At 55.6% G+C, this 17,084-nt stretch overlaps 2 protein-coding genes across 5 annotated transcripts; one reads left to right on the top strand and one right to left on the bottom strand.

The window, feature by feature from the left end:
* Positions 1–513: 513 nt before the first annotated feature.
* Positions 514–7,378, top strand: Sh2d3a (SH2 domain containing 3A). Of its 4 annotated transcripts, none has more exons than XM_026414978.2 (9): positions 514–582; positions 1,890–2,239; positions 2,575–2,651; positions 4,229–4,716; positions 4,825–4,940; positions 5,143–5,317; positions 5,401–5,512; positions 6,033–6,218; positions 6,965–7,378. In XM_026414978.2, exons 1-9 carry the CDS (start codon positions 514–516, stop codon positions 7,123–7,125), a joined length of 1,734 nt encoding a protein of 577 aa, XP_026270763.2. In that variant the 3' UTR covers positions 7,126–7,378. The 4 variants fall into 4 exon arrangements, with proteins under 4 accessions (XP_026270763.2, XP_077651958.1, XP_077651959.1 ...); XM_077795832.1 differs by having other exon boundaries at positions 4,615–4,716; positions 5,120–5,317; positions 6,944–7,378; XM_077795833.1 differs by having other exon boundaries at positions 4,615–4,716; positions 5,120–5,317.
* Positions 7,379–7,906: 528 nt separating this feature from the next.
* On the bottom strand, positions 7,907–16,359 carry Trip10 (thyroid hormone receptor interactor 10). Its single transcript, XM_026414979.2, has 15 exons — positions 16,283–16,359; positions 14,975–15,090; positions 14,834–14,890; positions 13,911–14,058; positions 13,770–13,832; positions 13,442–13,546; positions 13,227–13,355; positions 12,535–12,681; positions 12,239–12,433; positions 11,133–11,300; positions 10,785–10,894; positions 8,944–9,076; positions 8,615–8,751; positions 8,416–8,534; positions 7,907–8,306 (listed from the first exon to the last, which is right to left on the bottom strand). Exons 1-15 carry the CDS (start codon positions 16,304–16,306, stop codon positions 8,158–8,160), a joined length of 1,800 nt encoding a protein of 599 aa, XP_026270764.1. The 5' UTR covers positions 16,307–16,359; the 3' UTR covers positions 7,907–8,157.
* Between the last annotated feature and the right edge of the window lie 725 nt (positions 16,360–17,084).

A 17,084-nucleotide genomic window follows, 5' to 3' on the forward strand; every position in this document is an offset into this window, starting at 1 on the left:
TTTATGTAATGTTTATTTATAAATAGAATACATGAAACATAAGTTACTCAAATCAGATTTTTATATACAACATATGGATATTAGCTTATTTTTAGGTAATAAATACTAAACATAAATTTATTTATTTATATATAAAATTATATAATCTTGGGCCAGGGATATAGCTCAGTAGTATAGCATGTATTTTGCATGCATAAGGCCCTGGATTCAATGCCCAGCAAAAATTGTGTGTGTGTGTGTGTGTGTGTGTGTGTGTGTGTGTGTGTAAAATCCAGCTATAAGTACTTTGTTTAATTTAGAACAGGATAGATATATGATATACATCATAGGTATTTACATTATATACACACACACACGTATATCTCATTACACAGTTGTACTTCAAGATGTGATAGAATGTGGGCTGTCATCTCCAAAAGCAGGGCTCATTATTGTCATTCTGCAGATGTGGAAGACCAAGCCTTGTTGAAAGTACAGAGCTCAACCCTGGCACCCTCTGCCCTCAAGATGTCCATGCAGGGGCCACAGAATGGAGAGGACCTCAACCACCAACCCTGGTACCATGGACTCCTATCGCGCCAGGTACCACTTCTGCAGGGTCTCAGCACTATCTGATGGGGAATCTCTCTTACCCTCCACTCAGGGTTGCCTGGATCCTGCCTAAGGGACTTAGTGCCCAGGTCTGTTGGGACTGGTGGCAGGGGCACTGTTATCTGTCATGAAGCTTGGCTGGCTGTGCACTATCACTTTCTTTCTTTCAGTTTTCACCATCTTGGGATCATGTTGAGGATGGTGATGAAGACTGAAGAGGGTCTTAATGCCCCCCAAACTACCCCATCAGTTCTCTATCTCTCCCTTGGAGCCCTGTCTCTCTCCTGGCATCTCCCTTTCAGTGCAAGGCTCCCCACCTCCAACTTGGTGTCACATCCCCAGGAGGCCTGGGACTCTGAATGTCCAATGAGATTCTGGGAGATTTTTGGTTTTTAAACCCCCCGCCTGGAGCCAGACATCCTGGGTTCAAATCCCAGTACTATGACGTATACATTCTATGTGATCTTGGGCAAGTTACTTGACCTTCCTGGGCCTGAGTTTCTCCATCTTGAGCGTGGACATAATAAAACGTCCCACTTAGCCTTGTTACAAGGACTTGGTGAGTTAATACCATTTACACTAAAAGCAGTGCCAGACCCAGAGGAAGGGTTGTACATGTGTCATGTATTTATTCCTCTGTCTTCAGCTTCCCTCTCCAGCTCCACTTTGCCTCTCGCAGGGGTCCTGGCCCTCCCACCTTATTTTGACACCAGCCACCACCGTTAGCATAAGATTGCTTGGAAATATAAAGGAGAGGTTTAGGGGGACGGTGATCTGTAAAGATCCAGTGAACGGCTTTTCTTGAAGCCACATTTGCATGGCAAGCCCAGGGCATTCACCAAGTTTGAAGTTGCGTGGGTCATGGCTACACCAGAGTCTCAAGATGTCATCAGTTAAGAACAATCAACACTGTGAACTTGTTCATGTTGGTTGTTGAAGAGGGGGTACATGGAGCTCCATGAATCGGTCAGGACCCAAACCCATCCCGTGGCTTCACCTTCCTCTAGCAAGGTTTTACCAGTCAGGTCTGAACATTCCCCACAGAACTTCTGCCCACGTCCCATTGGCCCGCTCTTGCCACATGATGCTGGGCGCAGGGGAGCCTGGGAAATGTAGTTCAGTTGTGTGCCCACCATAAAAGGGGAAATGGTTTGATGTGAAACTACCCCATCTCTGCCTGGCACAGAAATTTCCACGGGGGTGGCTTTCTGTGGGTGGAGAAGTGAAGGGAAGACATCACTGTTGACGACTGGTCTGGACTCATTCCTAAAACCCTGCCACCTGCCCTCCATCCTCAGAAGGCCGAAGCTCTTCTTCTGCAAGATGGCGACTTCCTGGTCCGTGCCTCCGGGTCCCGTGGGGGCCACCCTGTGATCTCCTGCCGCTGGCGGGGCTCCGTTCTACATTTCGAGGTGTTTCGTGTGGTCATGCGCCCCCGGCCAGGCCGACCAGCAGCTCTCTTTCAGTTGGAGGACGAGAGGTTCCCCAGCATGGCTGCCCTGGTTCTCAGTTACGTGACCGGCTGCCGCCCGCTGTCCCGCGCCACAGGGGCTGTGGCCTCCAGGCCTGTGATTCGGCAGGGGCCTCTGCGGCGCAGCTTTAGCGAGGATACACTGATGGACTGCCCAGTCCGCACAGGACATTTCAGGTACTCGCAGTCTCTCGGCTTCTTTGACAGCCCCCAACGTCCTCCAGGTTTCTCCCTCTCACTTTTGTGGGGGTCGGTCCTGAGCATGGGGGGAAGTTGGGCAGCATCCCTGTCTTCTCCCTCCTGGAGGCCAGTACGAACCCTGCCCTCTCTCCCTTGCTAAATATAATAACTAAGATGTCTTCACGGGTTGCCTGTGTCCTCTGGAGGTAGGTCACCTTGCTGGTGGTCCAGAAGCTTAGTTACAGAGTGACTGGATGCAGCTTTTCCAGGCATTGGCGGTGGCTGCCCTGCCTAGGCTGGGACTATAGTTCTCTCCTACCTCTGTCCCCCAGGGACAGGAAGTGGAGCAACAGTCAGCCTGCAGACTTGGAGCTCACAGGGGAGTCAAAAGAAGACCACTCTGGACCAGGTGAGTGTCATCCAGGGCAGCACATGGCTCACATGGGCTCTGCCATTCACCATCTGTGTGATCTAGGATGTGATTTAACCTCTTGGAGCCTCAACTTCTTGTTCTGGTAAATGGAGACAATAATGCTCCCAGTGTTGTCACCTACTTTGTAGGTGCTTAAAAATATGTATTTGTGATGATGCCAAGAAACTACATGTTCTTTCCATGGCTGACCCTTCTGACCATTCTGGTCAAATACCCTCTTCAGCGGAGATGATCCTCCTTTCACTTCCTGGAATCTCCCAGGCTAGTTATGGCTTCAGGACCTTTGTACTTGCCGTTCTCACCATTGACAGGATCATTGGTATTTCCCTAACCTTTTCTTGACTGGCCCCTTCTCATTCAACCCCAGTGCCTCAAAGTGGCTGACCATGACCATCTTATCTAAAGGAAGACTTGCCCTCATGACCCCTCATTTCTTGTTTGTCCTGTTTCCTCCCCCCATATTCAACATGAGCCCTCACCATATGCCAGACTCTGCCCTGAGTGCTAAGGTACATCAATGAGTAAAAAAGCCCAAGATTACCATCCAAGAGGGTCCATGTTCTATTAGAGAACAATGGACCATGAACCACAAAGATAAGTCCACTGTGTATGCTTTGGGATAAAAATTAAAAGTAGTAAGGGTAATTGGATGTGTAGGGGTGGAGGCAGATTTTGCACCTTTAAATAGTTGTCAGGAAAGGCTCCACTGAGAAAGATTTGAGGGACAGGAAGGAAAGAAAAGTGTGGATGACTGGGGTTGAAAGTGACCCAGACAGAGAAATAGGCAATGCAAAGGCCCTGAGGTCAGAACAAGAGCTTGAACTGTTCCTTCAAACAAAGGAGATGAGTGAGCTGAACAGTAGGAATAGGGAAAGGTCAGAGAGATTCTGGGGTTGAGATGAATGAAGACTTCCTCAGCCACTGTGTCAGAACTTTGACTCCTGGGGTGAGCTGGGACCCTTGGGGAGGCTTGGAACCCCTAGAACAAAGCATTTTAAAATGCTTTGAAAATGCAGTCTCCTAAAACTCTTGGTGTCATTTTAAGTACTAATAACCCCAGAGGTCAACATGCCACAAACTCACAAGGCATCATTTGGAAGTTTAATAAGTTCATTTTTTGACACTTGTGTAGTTTTTTGAATTTTGTATAATGTATTTTTATTTTTCATTGTGTTCAGTCCATGCTTACCATCTTCAATCACAAGGGCAAAAGTGAAAAACTCAGATTTAAAATGTGGGGGCTTGGGTGTGGTTCAGTGGTAGACATTTGCCCAGTAAGCATGAGGCTCTGGGTTCCATTCCCAGCCCCCCCCCAAAAAAAAAAAGAAATGAAAAAGTTAAATGTAGTTTTCAAACTATTGGTAAGTGTGGGTGGCCTTTATACTGGAGAAGTTGTTAAGGTACAAAATTGCACCCCAAGACAGGCTGGGATACTGTGTTATCCACTGAATGAGCAGATGAATCAGAAGGAAATCATGAATCTCCCACCTGCCCCCACCTTACCAGCTATCTTCTCAGGGTACTCCCATCATCCCCTCTTGTATGATCCCCAGGAACCTCTACTATGCCGATATCTGCCCTGCTCCGGACAGGCAGTGACCCCGTGTTGCCCAAGGCGCCCGCTCCCCTGGGGACTATTGCTGACAATCTCAGAGCCTCCGATGGCCAACTTCATGCTAAGGCACCAACCAAGCCCCTCCGGACACCCTCACTGGCGCTTACTGATGCCTCTGGAAGACCCCCGACCTACTGTGAGCTGGTGCCCCGCGTGCCCAGTGCCCAGAGAATACCTCCTGGCCAAAGCTGTTTGGAGCCAGAGTCACCATGGTGGGAGGAGGAGGAGGAGGAAATGGTGAAGGAGGACAGATGTTTTGCAAGGCCACAGGACGAGGTCTCCTTTTGCCCCCCTGATACCCGATCTTGCCTGCTGGGTCCCCAGAATCGGCCCCTGGACCCCAAAGTCCTGTGTATTCTCCGTGGTTTGTTCCTGGATCACCATCCTGGGAGCACCGCCCTCCACTTGCTATTGGTGGACTGCCAGGTGAATCACCTGCACCCCCGCCCCCCACCGCCGGGGGCTGAAGCCAGGCAGGGCCCAATCGAACCTATACTAGCTTCATGGAACTGACCTCCCAATTCCCTCCCGAAGGCTGCAGGCCTCCTAGGAGTGACCAAAATTCAGCGAGCTGCCATGGGCGTCGCTACGGGCCTGGAACTGCTCACGCTTCCCCATGGGCATCGCTTGAGGCTGGAACTGCTGGAGAGGTGATTCATCGACCTGGAACCTTGGTCCTGGAGGGGAAGTGCCCTGCACTTGCTGAGGGGAGCGATTCCCAGGCTCTCCAAACATTTCCCTATTCATGGCCTCCCAGGGGGGAAGAGATGGGCAGTGCCACCTCCAATCCCACTCACCCACGCATTACAAACCTCCCTACTGCCCCCAGACCCTTGTTCTCTGCCTCCGCAGGCTAGAGACACTGGCACTGGCCGGGGCGCTGGCGGTGCTGGGCTGCTCTGGACCGCTGGAGGAGCGCGCAGCCGCACTGAGAGGCCTGGTGGAGCTGGCATTGGCGTTGCGGCCAGGGGCAGCAGGGGACCTGCCCGGGCTGGCTGCGGTCATGGGAGCCCTTCTCATGCCACAGGTGTGTGGGAAACGGATGGGGAGGTAGCTGTAGCGCAGGTAACGGAAACGGGAGAGGAGGCAGGCTCGGGTCTCTTTGCTTAGGTGTCCCGGCTGGAACACACGTGGCGCCACCTCCGACGGAGCCACACAGAGGTTGCGCTGGCCTTCGAGCAGGAGCTGAAGCCGCTGATGCGGGCGCTGGATGAGGGAGCGGGTAAGTGACTGTCTGGGATTAGACGTCGCGCGGAGCTGGGGACCAACTTTAACTGGAATCTCAGCTGAGCCCTAGGCCCCGCCCCTACCCTAGACTCCTCCCCCTGCTCTAGACCCCGCCCCCTGTTCGAGACTGGGTCCTAGCCTTATCTTAGGCCCCGCCTCATTGGTGCTTCAGCCCTAAGCCCCGCCCCTGCCCTAAGTGTGGAGTGCTAGGCTCAATTCTATGTGTCTGTCCCCAAGCCTTGTCCTGTCTTAGGTCCCATCTTGGTCCCGTGTGGCATTCTATTTCGGTCCTAGACCCGGTCCCCCTCACCATCGGCCCCGCCTTCCACACTAGGCTCGGTCCAGGGCCCTTAGCCTCGGCCCGGTCCTAAGCCCCGCCTTGCCCTCGACCACGCCCTTGACCCAGTCCTCTCGGTAAAGCCCCGTAAAGCCTCGCTCTGGCTTCGGTCCTAGGCTCCACCCAACCCTAAACCCACACACCGCCCAAACCCAGATCAGACCCTTCCCCTCCATAGGACCCTGCGACCCTGGCGAGGTGGCGCTGCCGCACTGGGCGCCCGCGGTGCGCCTGCTGGAGGGCGAGGAGCTTGCGGGGCCGCTGGAGGAGGGCTGCGAGCGGCTGCTGCGGACCCTGCACGGTGCGCGTCAGATGGCCGGCGACGCGCCCAAGTTCCGCAAGGCGGCTGCCCAGCGCCTGCGAGGTGAGTGCTCGCTCCGCGCCTGGCCGCCAGGGGTCCCGACATCAGGGACACCCCTCAGAGTCTCAGTTGGATGCCTCCAATCCCACCTGTCCCAGGACAGGAGCGGGAGTCTGCACCCCAAGCTCGCACACCAATTAACAGTATTGACAGGAACGCCAAGTATGGCCTCGGCTCCGAAAGGGGCGGCCCCGCCTCTCCGAGCCACACCCACGGGGTCCCATTCCCAGTCTCCCACCTGGGACTACCAGGCCTCCGGGGACTCTCGACCCCCAAGAACGCCCAGCTTCCTTCCAAAGGACTCAGTTCTTCCACCTGGTAGAACACTCTCCCGGCGCTCAGAGCCACCACGCCCCGCTATCCTGGGTTCCTTATCCGGACCATTCCCCGCCTTCAAGGGTGACCTTCACCCTTCCCTCTCTTAAGGTGGCCAACCTACCCTCAAGCTTGCAATGCAAGATGGCTCTGACCTCAAATCGCCTCAGGGGCGGCCCCAAGGTGGGGCCCCCTGAATCTTGTATTTGAAATAGGCCATCTCCAGGCGCCCTGGCTGAATGAGCCTCTGAAAAGCCACCCCTCGGTCCGGCGAAGTACTAACCCCTCCCCGTTGCTCCACAGACTGGAGCAGAGTCCTAGTGCTTGGTCGAAGTCTCAAGTTGAAAAAACACCGATGCGATGGGGGGGGGGGTGCGGGAGGGGCGAGGAGGCCTTCCGGGCCCCACCCCCAGCCCACCTGACCCACTTTCCAGGATTCCAGCCTAACCCGGAGCTGAGGGAGGCCCTGACCACTGGTTTCATGCGGAGGCTGCTCTGGGGGAGCCGGGGCGCCACTGCGCCCCTATCAGAACGCCTGGAGAAGTTCCAACATGTGCTTAGCATCCTGTCGCAGCGTCTAGAGCCTGACCACTAAGACAAGAGACACCCTTCTTTACACCAGGACCCCAAACTTCCAGGACCTCCAAGGAGACCAAGGAAGTTGCCTCAGGCGCCTCACAGCCTTGAGCAGTGGAAACTGGCTCCAGGCCTCACAAAAAGGAGGCCATCAAAGTTTGCAAAAATGCACAAGGATCCTGGGGTGGGGGTGCAGCAGCCTTCTGCCTCACCCTAGAAGACTGACCTAGGTAAACTGGAGGCCACGCTCCTGCCACACACACACACACCCCACAGCTGGGAACACCCCGAAAGCAGTGCCTGGTGGAGAACATTTGGCTTTTCTTGGTAAGAGAACCTGCAGATCTAGTATCAGGGGTTCAAATTCGACAGTACTTCTGAAAAGCTGTGTGACTTTCAGCAGATCATTTCACTTCTCTGTGCTGACCTTCAACACAAAAGTGAAACTGTGCTTTCTAGGGTTGGTGGCCGAGATGAAAGCTTAATGTTCCAATCAGATCATGGTGGAGAATGCCTGGCACACGGCAAACTCAACAAACCCTACCCACTCTCAGTAAGCTACAGTGCACAGGAAGGAATGAAGTTTGGTATCTTTCTTCCTCTGCTGGAGTGACAAGCACCCACTGACTTAAAACCAACTCCCATTACGGGGCATTAAAACCAACTCCCATTATGGGGCAGGGTTTGTCAAAGGTGTGCTCAAGTTCACCTCCCCTTCCTCATTCCTTGTGTGGCCAGGAGGGTGGCGCCGGAGGATCTGGGCCCCATATCTAATCCTCTCACAAGGCACAGACTCCAGAAACTTTACAGAATTTTTTTTTATATAAAACGAAATGGCCCAAGCCGAGTGGCAGGAAGACTTGAACATGAGTATGTACATCGAGCTGGAAGGCACAGCGGGTCTGTTGGGATGACAGGTGGGATGGGGGGCAGCAGGTTACACAGGTCTCAGCCAAAGCCACGGGGGCAGAAATAAAGTGCATAGGTCCTAGGGCTCCCCGTGGCCCAGAAGCAGCAGCCGACAGGCCCCCTCTTCCCGCCTCTGGCGAGTTCAGTTGAGCGAGACTCGGAGGTAGGAGGTGGGCACATAGCCCTCACCTCCCTGTTTCCGCCTGACCCGTGTCCAGCCGTCGCCTTTGTCCTCTTCCATCAGACTAAGGTCCTCGCCCTCGGTCATGGAAATGGTGCCCTCGCTGGACCCTGTCGTGAGGTGGGCCCGGGTCTCTGCTTTAGGCGAACTTGAACATCCTAGCCAGAGACGCCCAGAGCAACTGCTGTGCCCCCACCCCCACCCCCCTGCCGCTCTCACCTTCAAAGTGGTAAATGGCCACACACTGGCCTATGGGAGACGTGGGCTCCTCAAAATCCTCATCGAACTCCGTGTAGATGGGGGTGTCCTGGCCCTCTTCTGAGGGGGGCTCTTCAGAGCTGGGTGGGAGAAGGCGGCAGATGGAAGCAGGCCCTCCGGGTGGGCTCTTGGGCCACACCTGTCTGGCCTCCCAGCTCACCTCTCCTTGTTGTCCTGTGACCCATTGCTGCTGCTGTCTGGGGGGGCACTGGATGGGGGGTCAGGGGGCCGGGTGTGCCGGCCCAGGCTGTCCCCTCGATTGCTTAGGACCCGGCTCTCGGCTTCTGCCAGCCAAGCCTGGGAGGACAAGATCACATCAGCTCCGGGGCAGGGCTCCGAGGTCGGCCCATCCTGCACCCGGAGATTTCCTGAGATCACCCATGCACACCCAAGGCCATGATGAGAAACAGCTGGATCCCTGTCCCCCACCCGGCAGTGACTCAGCCAGGCTGGCCGCCACTCCACCCCTCCCCAGGGCCTTCCCCTTACCTCGTACTTTTGCACTTCCAATTTCAGCCGCTCAATGTTGCTCAGGGTTTCTGTGATCCGGGGCTCCAAGCTGGCAGGGTCACCCATTTGAGGTGTCTTCTCATACACATCCTTCATTTTCTTCAGAGCCTCCCTGGGGCAAGACAGAGGAGGAAAGAGTTGCAGGTGAACAGGGGCTCGAAGCCAGGAGCAAGGCGAGATTGGTTAGAACTCAAATGTGGGGGCCAGCTACTCGGGAGGCTGAGGTAGGAGGATTGCTTGAGCCCAAGAGTTCAAGGCCAGCCTGAGCAATATAGCCAGACCCAGTCTCAAAACAAAGAGCTTCCATGCTAGTGGGGCTCACTGCCTGGGTTTGACCCTCGGTTTGGCATTTCCTGCTGGTGTGAGCTTAGGCTACAGAGCCTTGCCTGCAGATCTTAACCTTGAAAATGGGAATAACAGCGTGTGTGGGCTGGCATGAGGACTGGAGCAGTACTTGGTACACGGTAAGTTCCCCATAGTAATTCAATTATTCCTATGTACATTGGGTACCTGGTCTATACTAGGCATTATCCTAGCTCTAGGGGACTGGGCTGTAGCTCAATGTCAGAGCACTTCCTTGGCCAGTGTGAGGCCCTGGGTTTCGTTGCCAGCACCGGGACGGGACAGGAAAAAAAAGAAACAGAGTCAAGATCAGGGAGTTCATGTGGAGGGTGCAGAATAGTGCCTGGAGCCCAGTAGGTGTTCGTGATTGCTAGCTGTCTCCCATTCCCACCTCCGGGTACATCCGGGTAGTGGGAGCACTCATGGAATATGGCAGTCTCAGCTCAACTTCCTTCTAGTCATTACCTGACCCATGTCACATATGAGGAAACCGAGGCAAGAAGGTGAAGCAAGCTGCCTGAGCCCTCTGGGACGGCCAGAATTCACGAGCAGCCTCCCTTGACTCTAGGCACACACCCTTTACCTGCCCCTCCACCATAGAAACCCTGAAACCACCTAGTGCCAGATGAAACTTCACCCCCGGAAAAGCCATCTGTCGGAGAGGTTACTCGCAGACAGCAAACTAGAACTTGGCCGCCTCCTGGCAAGTGGCAAACGTCATTCCTGTTATGTAACAGGACTGGGAAGAGGATTTTGCTGCTTGGAAAGAGTGAGTAAAGATTTTCTTTTTCATCTGGCAAATTTTTATTGTTAATATTTAAAGTGTTTCAATTATTAAGTAGACAGCCATATCCTTTTCTCCCCTTTTGTGGTGATTAGACTGCTAGATTTCTTGATATTGAACCATCTTTGCATTATTGAGATAATGCCCAAATGATTATGTGTATTTTTTTTTCTTTAAAAATTTTTTTTCCTGATTATATAGTAAAGGAGACAACATAAAATTTTCTCCTGTGGTCCCCTTGAGGCATACAGTTCTGTGGCATTAGGTACCTATACCCAAGTATCACCACACATGGTGGATTATTTTGTGATATGTCATTAGATTTGCTTGGCTAGGATTTTGTATCTAAAATCACAAGTGAGGTAAAAGGAGCCCGTCATTTTATTGGCTTGAGTTCTTGCTCAATGATTTAGGGACCCAGGTTTCCGCGGCCTCCTAAATAAGCTGGCAGCTCTCACTCTTTCTGTTTGCTAGAAAGGCTTGCAGGAGAAGGAAAGCAGTTTCCTCCCGGTGCATGAAGAATGACCTGTAAAACCACCCCGCTGGCTGGTGTCTCTGGGAGATTTTTGGGTGCATCTGAGTGTAATTATTTTCTGGTTGTTTTTCCCCTGTGCGGCAAGCACTCTACCATTCCTTTCAATGTAACCCCCTGGCACGGTTCTGTCCCCTGCCTGCCGGCTCTGCCAGGCTGTACCTCTGATCCACCTCCTTCTGCAGCTCCCGGTTGCGTTCTTCCAACTGCTGCTGGAGCCGCTTTCTCTGCTGCTCTGGGGGCAGGTGGCTGAAATCCTCCGATGCCACAGTCTGCAAGATGGAGAGAGGCCTGAGTCTGGGATTCTGAAGTCGAAGCTTCCAGGCGCTGCACACTCCTGAGGATTCAAGTCTGCCTTCCTCCCCTTCCAAGGTTCTTGGGAGCAAGGCCATGCACAGAGCGAAGCAGGAGAGGGGCCCAGCTGGCCGCGGGAAGCGAGCCCGGGGTCCGCCACCCTGCCGCTGGGCGGGCCAGGCCAGGGCCGTCCCTCCTCCCCCAGCCTTCACTTACCCCACGGCCACCTCGAAGGCTGCGGAAGGATGCTAGCCGCGGTTTGACCGACTTACTGATCTCACTCAGTATGGCCAAGGGGTCGCGGCCGGACCGGGGGGACGGGGGTCCGTTAGGCAAGGCCGAGGGCAGGGGGCCCCCCAGGGGGGAGAGGGGTGGGGGGTGTGGCTACCAGCGGGGGCCAGGAGGGGATGAGCCAGGAGGAGGTGGGAGTAGAGAACGAGGATGGATGGACGGATGAACGTAAAGATGGACGCAGAGAAGGAAAAACAAAAGGAAGGGAGAAAGAAAAAAAATCATAACGGTAAGAAAATCACAACTTGAGATGCACAACCACACAGAACACACGTGCAAGGGCAACACAAAATCCAGGAGGTGGCAGGGAGGACGTCAGACTGCGGCCTGGAGGTCATGCCCCCCCCCAACCCATCTCCCGCATCCATTGGCCCTTAGGACCAGGGGCTAGCGCAGACCCGCGGCTGTCCAGGGGCTTTCTGGACTCACAGTCTAGAAGGTGTGGGAGGCACATGCAGGAATCAAGGGCTCAGACACAGGCCAAAGGGGCACTCCACTCAGAGAGGGGTATGGAAGGCAGGAAAGGTCAGGGGAGGAGAGGGCCGAAGGCCAAGATGGCAGGTGTCAGTGGGAGGGGTCTAAGGCACACTGGGGAGCCGGGGCTGTCCGAGGTGGAAACGAGGGTGTTAAGGTATTCGTCTGACACTGAAAACCAAAAAGTCCCCAAAGAAAGTGGCATAAGGACTGGTGGACCAGGGACCCATGAGCCAGATGGAGGGACTAAGGTGGGGACACTCCTGAAGGACAGGCTCACAAGCCATCAGGCCACACGAATTCCATTAGCAGGTCTTTTCTCAGCATCCCAAGAAGCAGCAGACAGACTCCACAGGACCCCACCCTGCCCCCCCAGCCTCGGGGGACTCCCAAGCCAATGGGCCGCCCGCCCGCCCGCCTTCCTTCCCTCCAGCCCGGGCCTGCAGCCAAGAGGAAAATTCCTGCCCCGGACTCGGCGTTCCAGTGGCTGGGCCCAACTCAGTGGGGCCTCGACTGTCCCCATCACTGCCCTCTCCCACAAGATTCCAGGCCCCCACCTTGTTCTTTTTGCCGAAGGGCCAGCGCTTGGCACGACTGCGGCCAGGGCCCCGGAGCTCAGGCCGTCCATCTGAGGGGGTGCCCAGGCTGCTGTCGGAGGGTGCACGGTTCATGGGCTGGCTGAAGTCTTCGAATTCCACGTCGCCAGGGCGGGCGAAACCTGACTTATGCAGCTCTATGAGGACCTGGGAGTCCTGGGGGAAGGGGCAGTGGGTGGACAGTCAGGGGCAAGGCCAAGTGCCTAGTTGGGGGGGACCCTCCCCAGGCCCACTCCTCAGCCCGAACAGATACCCACATTCTTGGCATCCACGGCATCGGCAGCCACCTTCATGCCCTCCAAGCACTTGGCGATGATGGGTACCACCTGCAGTTCCGCCTCCGACAGCAGCCCATACCCAGCCCCTAGGCGGGTGGCTCTGCGCTCATCCATGTCCTGCAGCTTCTGTGGGGCCGGGGCAAAGGCATGAGAAGCATGGGTGGGGGCAGCTCAGATGTGACGGGCTCTGCAAACATGATGGCGCTCAGGCCATCAGCACCAGCCCCTGCCCAGTGTGGTGGGAAGACAGTCCAATATGGAGACTCCAGCCCAGTGGGGCTGGGGCTGAAACACAGGGCCGCAGGTCTCAAAGGTGACCCTTGCCTAGGAACTCAGAAAAGCCTCCTTAAAAGAGGAGACAATGGGACAGGGCTTTGAAGAAAAAAATAGAAGCAGCACAGATGATCCCAGCACCCAGGCTGGAACAGAGACTGGAAAAGGAGGCTGAAAGAGAAGACAGATGAGACCTAGAGGTTGGTAGAGCTGGGGCCTTAGAAGATCGAGTAAGAGTTCCAGAAGGAGAGAAAGGCATCCCGGGAAGAAAGCTTGAGTAAATGCACAGCTCCTTGTCACTACAGGTTTCAAATTCTATTTCAGCCCAGGACGGGGACGTGGCAACTGGGGTGTTGCCACATGTGTAAGAGTTAGGCTGAAAGCTGAGGAGTGCTCACATCAAATATCTGGGGCATCTGTGAAAAATAGAAGTGGGCCTGGTCTCGGTTAAAGCGCTGTAACTGGGCCGCATATTCATTCTTGCTTTCTTCTGCCATATGACTCCGGAGGTGGGCTTGCTGTTTGGCCTGAGGGATACAAGGCAGAGGTTACTGCCAGGTTCTGGCCATGTCCCACTCTGACCCGTCCAGCCTGTCACAGGCCCCACATGCACCTTCTCCACATCAGCCTTGGTGGCATTGATATCCTGGTCTAGGCGCTCAGCGGTCTGGGCTGCTTTCTCTGCCTCCCGGCAATCTCGCTCAAACTTACGTTTACTCTGTGGAGGAGACAGAAGCGCGTGAAGCCATCCCCAGTAGGGGAGGTGGGAAACCAAGGTCATTAGGGACTGGTGGGAAGTCACCCAGCAGATGGGGGGCCATGGGTATGCTGGGAACTCTTGGGAGAGGGGCTTCCTGGCCAGAAAGAGGGGGCAGCTCTGGGGATGGGCCACCCTCACCCTGCTCCCCAGGCCAGAGCTACCCACGACCCAGGGAACTCACATTTTCAAGCTGTTTGAAGCCACTCTCCAGCTGCTGCTGAGCCCGCCGTCCTTCCTGGAAGTGCTGTGGAAAAGAGGGCGAGAAGGCTCACCAGGGTTCCGGCAGGTGCCCTCGGCAAGACCCAGGGAGTGGGGCCCTCACCATCTTCCTCTCCTGCTTCATCTCCTGCGAGTACTTGACCAACTCAAGACACACACGCACGCTGAGGTTCTCCGCCACCAGTTCCCGCTGGCCTGCGAAGTCATTCACCTCCTGGAGAATCTGCACAAAGGACTGCTGCTGGCTAAACCTGGGACCGGGGAGAGGCTGGGATTCAGGTTCTCCAGGAGCAGGATGCCCTAGGACCCGTCTCCAGGTGAGAAGGGACACGCCCCGAACATTCATCCCCAAAGCAATGATAAGTTCTGATCCATAGTCCTTATCCTCAGCCCTTGATTCAGATGTGATTTAGAACTCAGCATCCTGGGGACTTGGGTAAAGGGGTATAACTCTTATACAATGTAGATGCCATGGCACAGTTGTTCACTGTACTGTTAGGAATTGATGACAAGGGGGAACAGTCTGTGTAAGTTCAGTACAAGGACAATTTTTATTACTAGAACATTTTCAATCCTTGGATATAAAGAACAACAATATTCACACTAAGTAGGATAAAAAGACTAGAATCAACATCAAGTCAGTTTTGTTGGGGATTGCTGTCAAGTTACCACAGAACAACAACAACAAAAAAAACACTTGTTTGATTTCTAGAGTTTTTTAGATTTTGGAATGGGAGACTCAGAATGAAGAGACACGTTCTGACAGTCACTGTGGGCTGGACCCTTTTAACACTTTAACCCAGCTGTCTTCACACAAGGCCATGGTCACCGGTCCCATTTCCCAGATGAGGAAAACAGAGGCATAGAGAAGTCACTTTCCCAAAGGCACTCATTTTGCAAGAACCAGAGCATCCTACTTAGCAGACGAGAGAAGGAGAAGCAGAGAACTTGAGCCCCACACCCAAGGTGGCTGGCTAGGAGGAGCAGATTTGGGACAGTGGGGGTCATCCCCCTCTCCATCCTTACTTGGATTCAGGGTCATCTTTGGCAGGTCTCTTGGGCAGATATTTCTTCACGAGGTTCCTAAAGGAAGACAGAGGCAGGAAGGCTGAGCCACCCAGCCTCAGACCACCCCTAGTTCTGCGCCAAACCGGCCCAGGGTCTCACCGCAGCTGCTTAGCATAAGCTTGCTCCACCTCTGTGCGTTCTTTCACGAACTTCACGTATCTGTCCAACAGGTCCAGCCCCCACTGCGTGTGGCGCTCGAGCACCTCAAACTGATCCTGATGGCGAGCATGGAATGGGGAGGGCCAGGGTCACGACCTCGGGACCCCACTTCGGGCCCACCGACCAGATGCACTGGCAGCCTCAAAGCCCTGCGCTCCAAGGAGGAGTGGCTTCCCGGCGCCGCCCCAGCGTGGCGCAGGAGGCAGGAAGCTGGCGGGAACCCCCTCCCCTTCCCGGGAAGGGCCAGAGAACAGGGCTGGGGCCCCTGCAGGACAACAGGGTCTTGGTCTCCCAACGGCCTAGAGGGGTGTAAAATTTGGAAAGGCTCCTCCCACTGCCCGGGCTCCCCTAATCCCCCCAGATACCGGAAAATCCGGCTGGCCTGGCGTGAGTCAGGGCCAGAGGGGCAGGGTTTGCAGCAGCTAATGGAGAGGGGGGAACTTCGGAACAGCCAGGGGGCAGGCAGACACCAAGTTCTCTGATTCGGAGTCCTCGGATGAGTGACTCAGTTTCCCCATTAACTCCACTACGCCTCCAAAAATAATCCCACAGTGGGAGAGGAGGTGGCGATCTAGCTACCCTGCTGCACCCAGGAACCTAGGGATTCCGCCGCCCCCAGAAAAGGGAGGGCTCTGAGGTCCAGCTTGGAGAGGGGGAAATTTCTGGGGCTTCCTGGGTGAGATAGAGGCAGCCGAGGGGCAGCCCCGCCCTCGAGTGTGAACTGGGGAAGGGCCCAGAGGGGTCAGGGGCCGAGCCTTGCAGCCCCCTCCCCCTCCAGAAGCGTTCCAAGCCCCTAGGTGTAAGTTAAAGGAGACTGAAAGGCGCTCAGTACTAGTAGGTCCCACGTGGGGAAGAGGATGGCCAGAGGGTCCCCTCCCCCTCCCAGTGGGACAGGCGGGCTGCGGGCAGGAACCCAGGGGCCGTAAGATAAGCCGCCGGCCTGACCAGGGCGCTCAAAATAGGTGACCTCGCCGGGCTGCCCCGGCCTGGTCCTAGAACTTCTTTCCGCCTCACTCTCAACCAACCCGTGCCTCAGTTTCCCTACGCCAGTCCTGCAAACTCTCTCTTAGTCTCTGGGCGTCCAGAGACTCGCTGAAAACTCTGAGAGAGGACGCGCGGTAAGAGGGTGGGGACCCAGGGGTCAGTGGAAGGGAAAGTGCTGAGTCCCCGCTAAGGTACAGTGGGGACAAAGGGGGAAAGTCTGCACTCCAACAAGGGAGAACTTGGAGTCGGGTCGACCGGACTCACCCACAACTCGGTGCCCCAATCCATGCTGCTCCCGCCGCCGCCGCCGCGCCCGGTCCCCGCTGCCCGCCGCCCGCCGCCCGCCGCCCGCCTCCCGCCGCCCTCCGCGGGGAGACTCTGCCCCAGGCGGTGCACCCGGCCCCGCCCCGATTCGCTCTGCCACGCCCACTCTATGTCATGCCACGCCCCTTCACGATTTGCCACGCCTCCTGCCCCGCGCGGATCGCAGCTCGGCGCCCCAAGGGCGGGGCTACGAGAAGGCGGGCCCAACGGACGCTCCGCCCCACTAAAAGAAACGTTGCGGCCCGCAGCCACTGGACCGACTCCTTAAAGGACCCCCACCCATTTTCTAAATCTCTGGGGCCCCTCTCATCCTCCCACCTCCTCCCCCGCCGCAGATGGTTCTTCCCTTCCCCCTTTTTCCTCAATCGTTCCTTAAAGGGCCAAGGCACTAAAACCCCCAAAGCCAAGTCCCTCCCCCATTCAGTTGAAGGGAGAACCTGAGGTCACCCGGCTCTTGCGGGACGACCCGGCTCCAGGCGTCTACGTTTGTCCCACTAATGGTCTGGTTCCTCCGGCCACAGGACGGATGGGAGGACTTCGATCCTGCCCAGGACGTGCCTCCGCCAAGGCCGGGTCCATTAGCGCCCCCACCGCATCCTGCATTCTCTCCTCCAGAGTCTCCACTGGGAAACTGAGGACGAACTGTCCTTGGGGCGCCTGTCCCAGGCCTCTCCCCCGCTCCAGTGCAGTTCATGCTTGCACCACCCCATTTTCCGGTCTCATCCATGAGCCCAAACAGGTT

This window comes from Urocitellus parryii, chromosome 3 (genome assembly GCF_045843805.1).
Source record: "Urocitellus parryii isolate mUroPar1 chromosome 3, mUroPar1.hap1, whole genome shotgun sequence".
NCBI classification, from domain to species: domain Eukaryota; kingdom Metazoa; phylum Chordata; class Mammalia; order Rodentia; family Sciuridae; genus Urocitellus; species Urocitellus parryii.

Coding starts and splice junctions, on each gene's coding strand:
- Sh2d3a (XM_026414978.2), top strand. CDS start 514: ATGCAGGGGCCACAGAATGGAGAGGACCTCAACCACCAACCCTGGTAC. Junction 2,652..4,228: donor AGAAGACCACTCTGGACCAG/GTGAGTGTCATC, acceptor TATGATCCCCAG/GAACCTCTACTATGCCGATA. Junction 6,219..6,964: donor GGCTGCCCAGCGCCTGCGAG/GTGAGTGCTCGC, acceptor CCCACTTTCCAG/GATTCCAGCCTAACCCGGAG.
- Trip10 (XM_026414979.2), bottom strand. CDS start 16,306: ATGGATTGGGGCACCGAGTTGTGG. Junction 13,547..13,769: donor GCTTCAAACAGCTTGAAAAT/GTGAGTTCCCTG, acceptor TCTCCTCCACAG/AGTAAACGTAAGTTTGAGCG. Junction 9,077..10,784: donor CAGAAGGAGGTGGATCAGAG/GTACAGCCTGGC, acceptor GTCTTGCCCCAG/GGAGGCTCTGAAGAAAATGA.